The sequence below is a fragment of the Gobio gobio genome (genome assembly GCF_949357685.1).
Source record: "Gobio gobio genome assembly, chromosome: 11".
Taxonomy (NCBI): domain Eukaryota; kingdom Metazoa; phylum Chordata; class Actinopteri; order Cypriniformes; family Gobionidae; genus Gobio; species Gobio gobio.
Window position 1 is genome coordinate 39,502,563 of NC_137104.1, and position 15,263 is coordinate 39,517,825.

The following is a 15,263-nucleotide window of genomic DNA, read 5'->3' on the forward strand; positions in this document are numbered from 1 at the left end:
TAATATCCAAAGAACCTTTCCATTGCACAAAAGGTTCTTTATAGTGTAGAAAGGTTCTTTAGACTATAAAATGGTTAGAAAAAATGGTTCTTTAAAGAACCTTTCACAAAACTGTTCTTCAGGGTACCAAAAATGGTTCTTCTATGGCAGGGGTCTCCAAACTCGGTCCTGGAGGGCCACTGTCCTGCAGAGTTTAGCTCCAACCCCAATTAAAACACCTGAACCAGCTAATCAGTGTCTTACTTGGGCCTAGTAAGACACTGATTAGCTGGTTTAGGTGTGTTTATTTGGAGCTGTAACTAAACTCTGCAGGACAGTGGCCCTCCAGGACCGAGTTTGGAGACCCCTGTTCTATGGCATCGCTGTGAAAAAAATTTTGGTTCTTCCTGGCACCTTTATTTTTAAGAGTGTATGTGAAGATGTCCACCTCCTCCAGCGTTTCCCCTTCCAGCACGATGGATGATGTGTTGGTAGTGTTGACCTTCAGGACCTTGCTCTTTCCTTCGTGGATGTTGAGGCCAAGGTGAGTGGAGTTTTCTGCCACGAAGCTGGTCTTTTCCTGCATCTGCTACTGGGTGTTGGAGAGAAGGGCCAAGTCGTCCGCAAAGTTGAGGTCGCCCGGTTGGTTCCATAGAGGCCACTGGATAACGTTTTGCTTTTCCGCTGTGGACCACTCTGCAAGTCAGTCCCTCGTAAGGATTCCTGATGATGTTGGTGATTTTCTCTGGCACCCGTAATGTCTAAGAAGCCTCCAAAGTGAAGCCCTGTCCACGCTATAATGGTATGACGTGGACAGGATTGGAGGAGCATGTTCAGTTAATCAATCCTACCTCTGTCCCATGACAGTTTTCCAGCATCCCTCCACTACCCCATCTCCTCACTCATAACTATTCCTATCCCAGCCTGGGATGGGGGAGTACTCTTGGTTCGGGCCAAATTCCAAGCTCGGAGCCCTCCTCTCGGAGAGCACGCCAAATACGCATACCATTTACTCTATCTGACTATATTTAAGTGTGAACTTGTGAATTGTGGTGAAGGAAACTTTTAATGGTTTCTGAAAAAGGGCGCGTTTGTGCCTTGAGAGCCTTCCTCAGGGTATACAACAAACACAATACATGAACATTTAAAAAAAACAAAAAAACATCTCCATATTGGGCAACTCAAACAGTGTTGGCAAACAAAGGAAATTAGCTACAGCTGACAAGTTCTACTCATAACTTCACACTCCGTTTTAGAAAGTAATAAGTTAAAAGGTTTAATTACCAAGATGAATCAATCAATCAGAATACATCCTTGTCAAAGTGACATATCGTATGCCTTCTACACTGTGATTTTGGCAATCCTATAAGATCATTACAAATCACACTGTACGACATAGATGAAATAGGTACGAAAATGTATGTAGACTGTATGATGCAAGTTAGTATAGATGCAAGCTAGTATAGAAGAATAAAATGTCATCAGCATGCGCAGGTGGTAAACAAATAAAGCAAGATCAATTGCACTTTGGCAGTTGTGTTTTTTATGTGCACTAAAAAAATAGAGGAGGAAGTGAAATAGGAGAATATGGACGCAGTCATGGCTAGGGAAAAGAGGCCAACTTGGCATGCCAATTTTGTAAATGGAGGTTGAGGTATGTTGTTTTAAGTTTAAGTGCCATGTTGCATCGATCGATATCAATACGCCCTTTCGTGTTGCATTTTTATTGGCTAGTCAGTAGGTCGTAGCAGCAAACACATTGTGAGATGGTCATGCTACATTTCTAAAACAGAAAATTACTGCAGGCTATCTTGGTCACAAGACTGTGGCAATGGCCGTCTTTGAACCTCTCACCACCATAGAAGCCACGGCCACAGAAATCGCCACGATTGGTCATCTTTCATCTGGGACAGCCCAAAATCTTACTATGTGTACCGGGCATTACATATTCTCATGTCATATGAGATTCAATCTACAAGCATCAAGGCAACAACTTCCATCTAAAAAAAGCATCACAGATTGTCAATTTACAAAATATAACATGCAATACAAAAAAAAATGTATTTATATGATCCAATGTCCATGTAATAAAATGTATGTTGTTTAAACATCTTGTTCATTAAAAGAGAGGACAACAGAACATAGAAGTGTAATAAATAAATAGAGTTCTGTTGCGAGACATTTTTGTGACCATAAAATGCCATTTTCTTTCTTTCTTGGTATTGAAAAGATAAATCAGAGCACAAGAGGAGGTAACATTGATTTTATAAGGAAAATTAGGAGTTTTTGCTTAAAGAGTTTCTGTGATGTTTGAAGTGTATTCTGTGTATTCTGTGTCACTCACTGATGTTTTTTCAATGGAAGTTGTTGCCTTGATGCTTGCTGATTGAATCCCTTATGATTGAATCCCTTATGACGTGAGAATGTATGTCAATTTGACAAGGATGTATTCTGATTGGTTGATTGTTTAATATTGCTAATTAACCTTTTCTAACTAATTACTTTCTGAGTATTATAACTTGTCAGCTGTTGCTAATTTCCTTTATTTGCTAACACTAATTGAGTAACCCAATATGGAGATATTTATTTTAATGTTCATGTATTGTATATGTTATATACCCTGAGGAAGGCTCTCAAGCTTTTTCAGAAACCATTTAAAGTTCCACAAGTGCTGCTGGATTTCGCCCTGTATAATATCATAAAATCATTAATGCTTGCTAAGAAGAAAATATATGACACTTATTCTAACGGATTCACTAAACTAGCCTGGTGTTTTCTGACAGTATAAAAATAAAATAGAGAAACAATCCCTACGTTCTATTGTGGTTTACTGTTCCTCATAGATTAATCAAAAGCTTGAGCCTTTAAGAGTCCCTAAACTTGACAAGAGAGCAACAGCAGGTTTTGGCATCTTCTTTGACATTGAAGATGTAATGGTTGATGTAATGCTTTTTCCCCTATAAAATATATACCCATACTAACAGGTTAGGATTAATATATTTGTTTTACTGTATACCATACTTTTTATCATATATATATTACCCTTCAAAAATGTTTGGGTTGGTAGGAGTTTTTTTTTTTTTTTTTAAAGAAATGAATACTTTTATTCAGCAAGGAAATATTTATAATGTTTGGATTAAGACAAAATATCCACAAAAATATTAAGCAGCACAATTAATACAAACTATTTTAAAATGTGTGCATCAAATCAGCAAATCAGCAATGTCCTCTGAAGGTTAAAGGGATAGTTCACCCAAAAACGAAAATGTGATGTTTTTCTGCTTACCCCTAAGGCATCCAAGATGTAGGTGTCTTCGTTTCTTCAGCAGAACACAAATGAAGATTTTTAACTCCAACCGTTGCGGTGTGTCACTCATATGCTTGTCAATGGAGACTAATTCTATTAGAGTAAAAAAAACATGGACAGACAACTTCAAATTAAACCCTGCAGCTCGTGACGACACATTGATGTCTTAAGACACGAAACGATCGGTTTCTGAGAGAAACCAAACAGTATTTATGCAATTAATTTCACCTCATATCAGACGAACGCTTTAGCTCTCCAGACTGCCATCACTTCCCGTAGGTGAGGTCAAAATTCTGGCCGGGTCATAGATACATAGATACCTCATTAGTGCCTGCGTGGATCATGGCGTGGATCGCTCGAATGAGGAATCTACGTATACATATCTATGACCCGGCCGGAATTTTGACCTCACCTACGGGAAGTGATGGCAGTCTGGAGAGCTAAAGCGTTCGTCTGATATGAGGTGAAATTAATTGCATAAATACCGTTCGGTTTCTCTCAGAAACCGATCGTTTCGTGTCTTTAAGACATAAATGTGTCGTCACGAGCTGCTGGGTTTAATTTGAAGTTGTCTCTCCATGTTTTTTTTACTCTAATAGAATTAGTCTCCATTGACAAGCATTATATGAATGACACACAGCAACGGTTGGAGTTAAAAGTCTTCATTTGTGTTCTAGTGAAGAAACGAAGACACCTACATCTTGGATGCCTTAGGGGTAAGCAGAAAAACGTCTCGGTTACGTATGGTAACCCTCGTTCCCTGAAGGAGGGAACGGAGACGTACGTCGGTAATAACCGACGAATTGGGATCACTTCAGAGAGCCCCTATCAGCTTCGAGAACTTAAGAACAGGCCAATGAACAATTGGCGTGCGAGATTTGCATCTCGCGCTCCGCCCCGCGCCGCGGGTATAAACAGGAAGCGAGAGCATCGCACTGACGTTTTTCACTGAGGAGCCTAACCAGAGACCGGCCAGGCAGTGATGGAAGGAACTGTGGCGACGGGACGTACGTCTCCGTTCCCTCCTTCAGGGAACGAGGGTTACCATACGTAACCGAGACGTTCCCTTTCAGTCGGTCACTACGACGTACGTCGGTAATAACCGACGAATTGGGATCCCTATGGAAAACGCCACAGTTACTACCACTTCCAGCGCCCAGCGAGAGCCCCTCAGACCCCGTTCTGAAGCGGGCGGGAAGATTCACGCCAGAAGAGTCATACTGCTGTTCCGCAAGACCCATTCAGCAGACTTGATTGGATAACGCTGGGAAAGCGTGCCCGAAGGACGCTGCGGGAGCCACATCATGCCCGGAGGGAGTTACCATGTGGAGAACACGTATGGGCTGGCCGTGGGCAGCACAACATACGGAAGTCCCAGGGGAGGCCCCGGCCTAATGCAGGCGGGGGACGACACCGTACTGAGACGGCAGAGAACTCTGCCAAGGGAAAGACACGAGCTCGCCGTAGGGAGCTGTACCGTGGAAATACACGTATGGGACCGCCGTAGGGGTCACGACATACGGAACCCAGCCTGACACAAGTTCCACCAATGCATACGAGTGCCAGACCTGGCGTCGGACGCTCCGCAACATCCGACTGCCGAGGGGTGCGGAGGACTCAACAGGGTTCGCCAATCCTGGGGAACTCGACTGGAGAAAATAAGCGCACGTATCCGTTCCAGGGGAAGGGAATGGCGCAGCAAGCCGACACTAGAACGGGCACTTCAGTGAAGCTGACTATGGGAAGCGAGCACACGAGAAGCCACCGGCTCTACACGCAGGCTATAAAACCTAGCGAACCTGTTGGGTGTCGCCCAGCCCGCAGCTCTACAAATGTCTGTCAGCGAGGCGCCACGAGCCAGCGCCCAGGAAGAGGCTACACCCCTGGTGGAGTGAGCTCTAACCCCGAGCGGGCAGGGCACGTCTTGGGATTCATACGCCAAGACGATGGCATCCACTATCCAGTGGGCCATCCTCTGCTTGGAGACAGCCTTTCCCTTCTGCTGTCCTCCGTAACAGACGAAGAGCTGCTCTGAGGTCCTGAAGCTTTGCGTTCTGTCCACGTAAGTCCGGAGAGCACGGACGGGACAGAGCAAAGCTAGGGCTGGGTCTGCCTCCTCCGAAGGCAGCGCTTGCAGGCTCACCACTTGGTCCCGGAAGGGAGTAGTGGGAACCTTGGGCACATATCCAGGCCGGGGTCTCAGGGTTACCTGAGAATCACCCGGCCCGAATTCCAGGCACGATTCGTCGACCGAAAATGCCTGCAGGTCCCCTACCCTCTTAACTGAGGCACATGCAATCAGGAGTATTGTCTTTAGAGACAAGATCTTAAGCTCTACTGACTGTAAAGGCTCGAAGGGCGCCCTCTGAAGTGCGGTCAGCACCAGAGTCAAGTCCCAAGAGGGTATAGAAGAAGGGCGAGGAGGATTTAGTCTCCTCGCTCCCCTTAGGAACCTGACGATCAGATCATGCTTGCCTAAGGACTCACCATTAACGAGGTCATGGCTTGCGGCGATGGCGGCAACATATACCTTGAGGGTGGAGGGAGACAGCCTTCTCTCCAACCCGTCTTGAAGAAAAGATAGCACAGATCCGATCGAACATTTCCGGGGGTCTTCTCGGCGAGAAGAGCACCAGTCGACGAACAGGTTTCACTTCAACGCATATAGCCGTCTCGTAGAGGGGGCTCTGGCGGAAGCGATGGTGTCGACTACCGCTTGCGGTAGGTCACCTAGAACCTCCGCGTCCCGTCCAGGGACCAGACATGGAGTTTCCAGAGGTCTGGACGCGGGTGCCATAGGGTGCCCCGTCTCTGAGACAGAAGGTCCTGCCTCAGAGGAATGGGCCAAGGAGGTGCTGTCGCGAGGAGACTAGTTCCGGGAACCACGTCCTGTTGGGCCAGTACGGAGCTACCAAGAGGAGTTGCTCCTCGTCCTCCCTGACCTTGCACAGAGTCTGTGCAAGAAGGCTCACTGGGGGAAACGCATATTTGCGCAGAGCCCGGGGCCAGCTGTGTGCCAGTGCATCCGTGCCGAGGGTCCCCTCGGACAGGGAATAGAACAACTGGCAGTGGGTCGTGTCGTGGGCGGCAAACAGATCGATCTGTGCGGCCCCAAAGCGACTCCAGATCAGCTGGACCACCTGGGGGTGGAGTCGCCACTCTCTGGGAAGCACTGGCAACCGTGACAGCTCGTCGGCCGCACGGTTGAGCAGGCCCGGAATGTGGATAGCACGAAGGGACCTCAGATGCTTCTGACTCCACAGGAGGAGATGGCGGGCGAGTTGGGACAAACGGCGGGAGCGTAGACCACCTTGTTTGTTGATGTACGCAACGGCCGTCGTGCTGTCCGTCCGGACCAGAACGTGCTTGTCTTTGAGCGACCCTTTGAGGCGGCTGAGAGCAAGACGAACTGCCAGCAACTCTAGGCAATTGATATGCCATTGCAGTTGGGGCCCCGTCCACAGACCCGATACTGCAAGCCCGTTGTACGTGGCACCCCAACCCGTGGGTGAGGCATCCGTGGAGACAACATGATGCCTGGACACTTGTTCTAGAGGCACTCCTGCCCGTAGAAACGAGGGGTCCGACCACGGGGAGAGGGTTTGGCGGCATCTCGGCGTCACTTGGACACGGAGGGACCCGCTGTGCCATGCCCATCTCGGGACTCGGTCGTGTAGCCAGTGCTGAAGCGGTCTCATATGGAGCAGCCCTAGCGGCGTTACTGCGGCTGCTGCTGCCATATGCCCCAGGAGCCTCTGAAAATGTTTCAGTGGAACCGCTGTACTGCGTTTGAGCGTACTCAAGCAGCTCAGCACCGACTGGACGCGCTCCTCTGTGAGGCGCGCAGTCATGGCGACCGAGTCGATCTCCATCCCGAGAAAAGAGATCCTCTGTACGGGACAGAGTTTGCTCTTCTCCCAGTTGACCCGAAGACCCAACTGGCTGAGGTGCCGGAGCACCATGTCCCTGTGTTCGCACAACTGCTCCCGCGACTGGGCAAGAATCAGCCAGTCGTCGAGATAGTTGAGGATGCGAACACCACGCTCTCTCATGGGAGCAATGGCTGCCTCCGCGACTTTCGTGAAGACACGGGGCGACAGGGACAACCCGAAGGGTAGGACTTTGTACTGGTATGCCCGTCCGTCGAAAGCAAAGCGTAGAAACGGTCTGTGTCGAGGGAGAATCGAGACATGAATGTACGCGTCCTTCAGGTCGATCGCTGCAAACCAATCCTGGGGACGGATGCATCTGAAGATGCGTTTCTGGGTTAACATTCGGAACGGCATCCTGTGGAGGGAGCGGTTCAGGTAACGCAGGTCCAGGATCGGTCGTAACCCGCCACCTTTCTTGGGTACAATGAAGTACGGGCTGTAGAACCCGGACTTCATATCGGCTGGAGGGACCGGCTCTATCGCGTCCTTCGCCAATAGGACAGCGATCTCCGCCTGAAGCACGGGGGCGCCCTCCTTCGGTATAGAAGTGAAGTGGACACCCCTGAACTTCGGGGGACGGCGGGCGAACTGAATCGCATAGCCGAGTCTGATGGTGCGGATGATCCAGCGAGACGGGCTGGGAAGCGCTAGCCAGGCCCCCAGAGACCGAGCAAGCGGGATCATCGGCACCACGGACGTACCCGGAGCGGGGCAGCGCAGCGACATGGGAGTGGTCCGTGCAGGGGTCTGGGTCTGACACACGACCTGCATCCGCTGAGGGGACGGGCGAGCGTGGGGAGGCACTTTGTGTGCGTCCGCACAACCGACGCCCCCTGTTGGCGAGGAGAGAGGTGTCTGAGGGGTACGAGGCATGGTAGCGTCGCATACCGCCAGACGCGCTCTCTTGCCACCCAGAGATGTTAGAAACTGCTCTTTTATTGAGAATTTGGGTGCCACTGGCACTGGGGCCAGTGGCGGAACAGAAAGAAAAATGGGGTTCCCCCGGCCCTCCACCGGGGGAAGGAGTGGTGCTGCAGCCATCTCCTGAAGAGCAGTTTCCTCCATCTCTGGGCGGCCCGTCTCAGGGTCTCTTCCGACGGCGCTTGCCACCTGGCTTGGCAGCGGCCTGAGCGGGCTGGACGTTCTTCCCGCGACCGGCTCCACGCCCACGGCCGGTGGAAGGCTGCTGCTGGGCTGGGGCGGGAGCGGGGGCGGCCGCAGGAGGACGTCCTCGGCGACGGGCAGGCGGAGGTGCTGCAGCCGGCGGCTGGGTGGAGGCAGCAGCGGGCCGCCGGTGCAGGATGTGTTTGATGGCCTCCGTCTGCTTCTGGGCGGCCGAGAATTGCTGGGCGAAATTCTCGACCGCGTCGCCGAACAACCCGGCCGACGATATGGGGGAGTCCAGGAACCGGTTCTTGTCAGTCTCCCTCATGTCGGCCAGGTTGAGCCAGAGATGCCGTTCCTGGACCACTAAGGTGGACATCGCCTGACCCACGGAACGGGCGGTAACTTTCGTCGCCCGGAGGGCGAGGTCCGTCGCCGCCCGGAGCTCCCGGAGGAGCTCTGGGTCAGACCTACCCTCGTGCATGTCCATGAGTGCCTGGGCTTGGTGCACCTGAAGCAACGCCATGGCATGCAAGGCAGACGCGGCCTGTCCACAGGACCTGTAGGCCTTCGCAGTTAGACTGGACGAAAACCTACAGGCTTTGGACGGGAGACGAGGATCACCACGCCACTCGGAGGCGGTCGCCGGACGCAGCTGCATCGCGACGGCGCGTTCGACTGGCGGGATCCTCTCGTAACCCTTGGCCTGTCCACCGTCAAGGGTAGTGAGGAGGGAGGAGCCTCCAGGTCTGTTTCTGGCACTGAAGGGTGTCGTCCACGACCTGGAAAGCTCCTCATGCACCTCCGGGAAGAATGGCACTGGGGCGGGACGCTGAGAACCAGCGCGACCCCCCCCCAGAAACCAATCATCCAACCTAGAAGGCTCGGGACGTGGTGGAGGGTTCCACACAAGCCCGACCTTTTCGGCGGCCCGGGAAAGCATAGCCGTCAACTCAGGGTCCGACTCGGCCGTTGCCACTCTCCCAGAGGGAGGCAGTACAGCCGAATCTTCATCCTCCGAGGACTGGAACTCCCCCTCCGATGCTGCGATCGACATCTGCTCGTCTGCGGGCGCTCCGAAAGAGATGACTGGGCGCCCGTGGGCGGGACCAGCGATCTCTTCCGGTGGCGCCACCGGCAGCGGTGCTTGTGAGGGTTCAGGGACCTGCGTAGGAACACTAGGCGGGTTTGTCCTGAACGTAATCCTCAAGTCACCCCGGTCATCCGTCGAAGTAGGTCTATCCTGTTTAGGGATAGCTCTAGATCGAGGTATGGGGAGGGGGACTCCGCCTTCCCGAAGGTAGGTGAGTCTTGACCTAAGCACCGCAATAGTCATGTTCCCGCAGTGAGAACACGAGCTATTCACAAACGCTGCCTCAGCGTGCTGTAAGCCCAGGCACGTGATGCAGTGAGTGTGGCCGTCAGCGGGCGAGAGGGAACGACCGCATCCAGAAACGCACGGGTGGAATGACATCTTGAAAAAGACGCAGTGTCACACCCGTGTTGCTCTTTTTGTGAGGAAACGCTCTTTTAAGAGAGTGCTGAAGCACCCAGGGAAACCGCGGCAACACACAGGGAATAGTGCAGCCTGTGTTTGCACTCAATTTGGGAAACGCCCACCGAAACCAACAGGTTTGCTGAGATAACAGCAGTTGTTTCACTTGCAGCTTTGAGTTCGCGGTCCCGCTGGAAAGCGCTGTCACACCAACACACACGATTCCTCTTCTCTGTAGAAGTTCTTCGCTGAATAATCAGGAAGCAGTCTGTAGACTTCAAACGGCGGTTAGGCTCCGAAGTGAATGACGTCAGTGCGATGCTCTCGCTTCCTGTTTATACCCGCGGCGCGGGGCGGAGCGCGAGATGCAAATCTCGCACGCCAATTGTTCATTGGCCTGTTCTTAAGTTCTCGAAGCTGATAGGGGCTCTCTGAAGTGATCCCAATTCGTCGGTTATTACCGACGTACGTCGTAGTGACCGACTGAAAGGGAACATCAAATTTTCTTTTTTTGGTGAACTATCCCTTTAATGCGGCACTGACGACTGGAGTAATGATGCTGGAAATTCAGCTATGCCATCACAGGAATAAATTACATTTTAAAAGATTTTAAATTGAAAAATTGTATTTCTATGGTAAGTCACCAAACTTCCCTTATTTTGTCCACCAGCACTGGTGCGTCTCCGTGGTTATGAGGATGTTGGGAAGGACATGCAGGAGATGAAGGAGGAGAGTGCGAAGATGGCCATGGAGAAGAAGGTGACCATCCCAGAGCTCTTCCGCATTGCTGCTTACCGCCAGCCTCTGCTCATTGCTGTCATGCTGCACCTGTCCCAGCAGCTCTCTGGCATTAATGCTGTGAGTGACATTACTTATATGCATTTGTATACCACCTACTATTTCGAATGTGTACAGTATGTGTATATTGTTCATAACATGCATACTTTGTGAACTGAGTAAATATTTGGATGTCCTACTACTACACTTGTAAAAAAAAGTACTCTGCAATATCCCAAAATGTAATGTGAATTATTTGACATTATATTTCAAGTGTGTCAAGTGATCTGTGATATTTAATTGGACTGCCAAATGTCAAGTCACCTTTATTTATATAGCGCTTTATAGAATACAGATGGTTTCAAAGCAGATTTACAGTGAACAGGACAATTATGCATTTCTGCTGTTGTTCAGCTGAAGTCAGTTCAGTGTATTTTCACTTCTGTTGTAAAGATCATCAGATTAGTTAATCAATCAGTCTTGCAAAAAAGTATGTCATTGCCCAGCTCAGTTCAGTTCTCAATCAACAGCACCAGAGGTGACAGTGGCAAAGACCCAAAACTCAAACGGGTGACAGAATGGAAAAAGAACCTTTGGAGAAACCAGGCTCCGTAAGGGGGGGGGGGGGGGGGGGGGGGGGGGGCAGTTTTCTTCTGGCCAACGAACAAACACAGTGTGATTATGATTCTAGGCTTTATCACAAGTCAGAATTCAGATCAGGATCCGTAGCATTCAACTATTCATCCAGTTCCTTTTGCTTGAAGATAAGATTCATCACGCCAGTGTGGAGGCGAAGCTGGCCATAGGGTCTGTGCGGAGGACTTGTCTGGTTCTTGTGGTCTTGCTGAGGATCTGTGCCCACGGCTGTCATGTCAAAAAGGCCTTCACAGGGGATTGTCTAGTAGACACCGTCTCAGCTGACATTCAGGGCTGTGTTGTGGTCGCGTCTAGGTGCAGGTCCACCATCTGATCTGGATATGGACCGGATCCGGCTGACTACGGTAACCTTGGGATAAGGATGAGACAGACAGACTAATATTAGCGTAGATGCCATTCAGTACATCGGGTGTTATAGAAAGTGTTCCCGGGTCCGGTTGACCTAATTTATGCCGCCTAATAATAATTTAACTGATTAAAATAAAAGAAATTGATCATGTGTTATATATGCCAGGTTAAAGAGATGTGTTTTTAAACTGACAGAGTGTGTCTGCTTCCCGAAGAAGGCTAGGAAGACTGTTCCAGAGTTTGGATGCTAAATAGGAAAATGATCTACTGCCTACAGTTGATTTTGATATTCTAGGTATTATCAACTGGCTAGAATTTTGAGATTGCAATAGACATAAAGGACTATAATGCATTAAGAGCTCACTTGAGGAGTACTGAGGAGCTAAACCCTTTAGTGTTTAGCAAGATTTTAAAATGTATGCGATGTTTAATAGGGAGCCAATGCAGTGTTGACAGAACCAGGCTAATATGGTCATACTTCCTGGTTCTAGAAAGAACTCTTATCTGCTGCATTTTGGACCAGCTGGAGTTTGTTTATTAAGCATGGAGGGCAGCCACCCAGTAGAGCATTAATATAATCTAGCCTTGAGAGCATGAACTAACTTTTCTGCATTTGTTATTGGGAGCATGTGCCGTAAATTAGATTTAAAATTGGTTTTGAATGTGTTTAATATGCAATTGTGTTCTCATTTTACTGTCCCTTTACATTCTTTAGTTAACCGTTTTGCCTTTTCTTCCTTTTTCTCCAAGGTATTTTATTACTCAACTGGTATATTTAAGTCAGCCGGAGTGACTCAGCCCATTTACGCCACCATCGGAGCCGGAGTAGTTAACACTGTCTTTACTGTAGTATCTGTAAGTATTTAATCAGTGAACTTTAGGAGAAATCTATGTTCACTGTAATTGTGATGTGTTTGCGATAATACTTCCATTTTATCCTTCTCTACAAGCTCTTCTTGGTGGAGCGAGCAGGACGGAGAACTTTGCACCTTATTGGTTTGGCTGGGATGGCCTTCAGCGCCTTGGCCATGACCATCGCTCTCTTATTGGTGGGTCCTTCTGTGTGATTTCATTTTGCTAAAGATTCAAAACAGGTCCTGTTAATATCTGGCCATCATGGGAATGTTAATGTCGTACCTATGTTTTCTTAACTTTGTCCCTGAGCAGAAGGACATCGAGTCTCTTAGCTACCTCAGCATTGCTGCAGTCTTTGGCTTTGTGGCCATGTTTGAGCTGGGTCCTGGACCCATTCCCTGGTTCATAGTGGCGGAGCTGTTCTCCCAGGGGCCACGTCCTGCTGCCATGGCCGTTGCAGGATGCTCTAACTGGACAGCCAACTTCCTTGTGGGAGTCAGCTTCCCTAAATTGGAGGTGAGTTTAACTTAATAACTTTAATCTAACCCATTCAAATAAAGTTTTTAAATAATGCTCCTATTATAATACATTTTTATCTCATGACTACTGGGTTATTGTAATCTCATTTGTGTTAAAATGTGTACACAATATCAGAATTAACCTTTTTCTTATTGCTTTTGAATTACAGGAGCTGTGCGGGCCATATGTCTTCATTATATTCATGATCTTACTCATCTTCTTCTTCATCTTCACGTACTTCAAAGTTCCAGAGACCAAAGGGCGAACTTTCGATGAGATCGCCTGTGGTTTTAGTGGGTCTCCGCCTCCGGCTGTCACCGCTGTGGAGGATCCAGGCAGAGTCGCACTTCCCGCCTCTCCGGTCAAAGAGAAAGTCCCGTTGGTGGAAGCTTCCAAATCTTCCTCAGAACAAGGGCCCAGCTCTTCTGATGGCACAAAGGTGGAAGAGAAACCTAACTCGGTTACTCAGCCACTGGTTAATTCTAGTAAAGAGGATAAATCTAAGTCCGCCATCTAAAAAATGGTTTAACTATATAGCTTAATATGATTAAAGCCATGACATGTATCACTGAAGATAGAAATATAGTACTAGAGATTATTTACTGGAAAAAGATTATTTAGGGTAAACAGATTAAGAACGAAACCACAGTGGAACGTCACAGATCACCTAGTTATATTTTGAAAGGATATGAGAGCTCAGCACGTGAGCTTTATTTTATTGTGTAGTTTGACAGTTGATGGTTTGGTGCAATATTGATTCGCTTTAGGGTTTTATCCTTTTATTGCTCATTTATTCCTGTTTGTGAGTTTTTAGTGCCGTTTTAATGTGAATGATCAAATAGGACATAGTTTCCTATATCAAGTCAAACAGAAAAGGGGAATTTTTACATAATTTACTCAACATTTTCAACTGTCAAGCCTCAATTTCTTGCTTTTAGAAAAACCAAAGTGTTTTTCCCTGGAATGATAGTCGGTGATCATCAAATCTAAAGGTTTCTGAACTGACGATGTTAATTTTGTGTAATATATAATATATAATGTATATACAGAAGTTTTTATTTCTTCTGATCACTGCTACAATTTATCCAAAACATCTATTTAATTAGAAGATTACTTAAAACTATTTATATTTATAGGAATAGCCTAGCTAATAAAGCTTATGCCAAGAATAAAATCACTAGTTTACTGCCAAAATAATACATTTAAAGAAACAAACTCTTCAGATAAATAAGTCACTCATTCATCTAAAATCACAGTAAAGGTTGCATCGTAGAGAACGCAAAAGGACTGACAGAATTGTACTCTATCCGGCATCAGGAACCAGACATGTCCGCGATAACGATTTTTAGCAAATGATGTGATCAGGGAGGAAGTTTGCTAGATTATGACCATTAATCATGCTATTGAATTTCCTGTGTTTTAGTGTAACAGCGTTACATATGTGCTGCACCGACTCACTTTGAGGTTTGACAGAGTAGTGAGAGAAGTCTAACTTGATTTAAATAAATGTCTGACTGTAGTTCTGCACTTTCCGCCACTTTGTTTAAATCCCTTTCAAAGAGTACGCATACAGTATTTATTTATTTATACATTTATTTTTTACGCATATTAGAGTCGATATTTTTTATCATGTAAGTCGAAGTGATAGACGCTTTATGCTGCCATCGCTTAGGTGTTGCTATTTTTGTCTAGATATTCAATGTGGAAGTATTTATTAATAAGCACCTTTATTGGCCAAGGGTAATATGAAGAACTGCTTTTACCCATTTCTTGTGATCATGTATGTGTTGCACAGAGAGAAACTCTAAAAAAAAAAAAAGTCCAAGACAACATTCCTCTGGCAGTAGTGCACTGTGGTTGTATTCCAGCGGTCCAGAGCAGCAACATTGAGCCAGCCCTCTTCTAACACTAACTAATACAATCATCTTAACTGTTAATGCCTTTCACATACTGTACCATTACTGTGCATAATGTACACAACACATAGTTCTTGCTTACTGTACAGCGTTAGAAGAGCATCACCCTGTAAATACTTAAGTTAATGTTTCTGTGTTGAATAGTGTCATTGATGTAATTTTTTGAAGGTCAAAAAGAGAGTATGTTTTGACATTTGTATATTTTATGGTGGCTTTTCCTGAATGTGTATCAAAATCATGAGTGGTACTGTGTACAGTTGTTGTATTATTTTGAGAATAAATAGTCTAAATTATGTTATGTCCATCTGTTTCCTAAATGCAGTTAATAGGATACATCAGATTCCACGAACTATAGCCTTTGTGGTATTTTGGCA

At 47.4% G+C, this 15,263-nt stretch overlaps 2 protein-coding genes across 3 annotated transcripts in view; both read left to right on the forward strand.

Moving 5' to 3' along the window:
* Positions 1–15,182, forward strand: part of slc2a3a (solute carrier family 2 member 3a) — a 28,175-nt gene extending 12,993 nt beyond the window's left edge. Inside the window, exons 7-11 of one of the 2 annotated variants that reach the window (XM_079829654.1) lie at positions 10,488–10,675; positions 12,350–12,454; positions 12,550–12,648; positions 12,767–12,970; positions 13,143–15,182. In XM_079829654.1, the coding sequence (XP_079685780.1) occupies positions 10,488–10,675; positions 12,350–12,454; positions 12,550–12,648; positions 12,767–12,970; positions 13,143–13,490 (944 nt within the window). In that variant the 3' untranslated portion in view covers positions 13,491–15,182. The remainder of the gene's footprint in view (positions 1–10,487; positions 10,676–12,349; positions 12,455–12,549; positions 12,649–12,766; positions 12,971–13,142) is intronic. The other variant, XM_079829655.1, reaches the window with a different exon arrangement.
* The window catches only part of LOC307133598 (craniofacial development protein 2-like), a 1,416,430-nt gene that overhangs the window by 972,410 nt on the left and 428,757 nt on the right, over positions 1–15,263 (forward strand). The window lies entirely within an intron of this gene.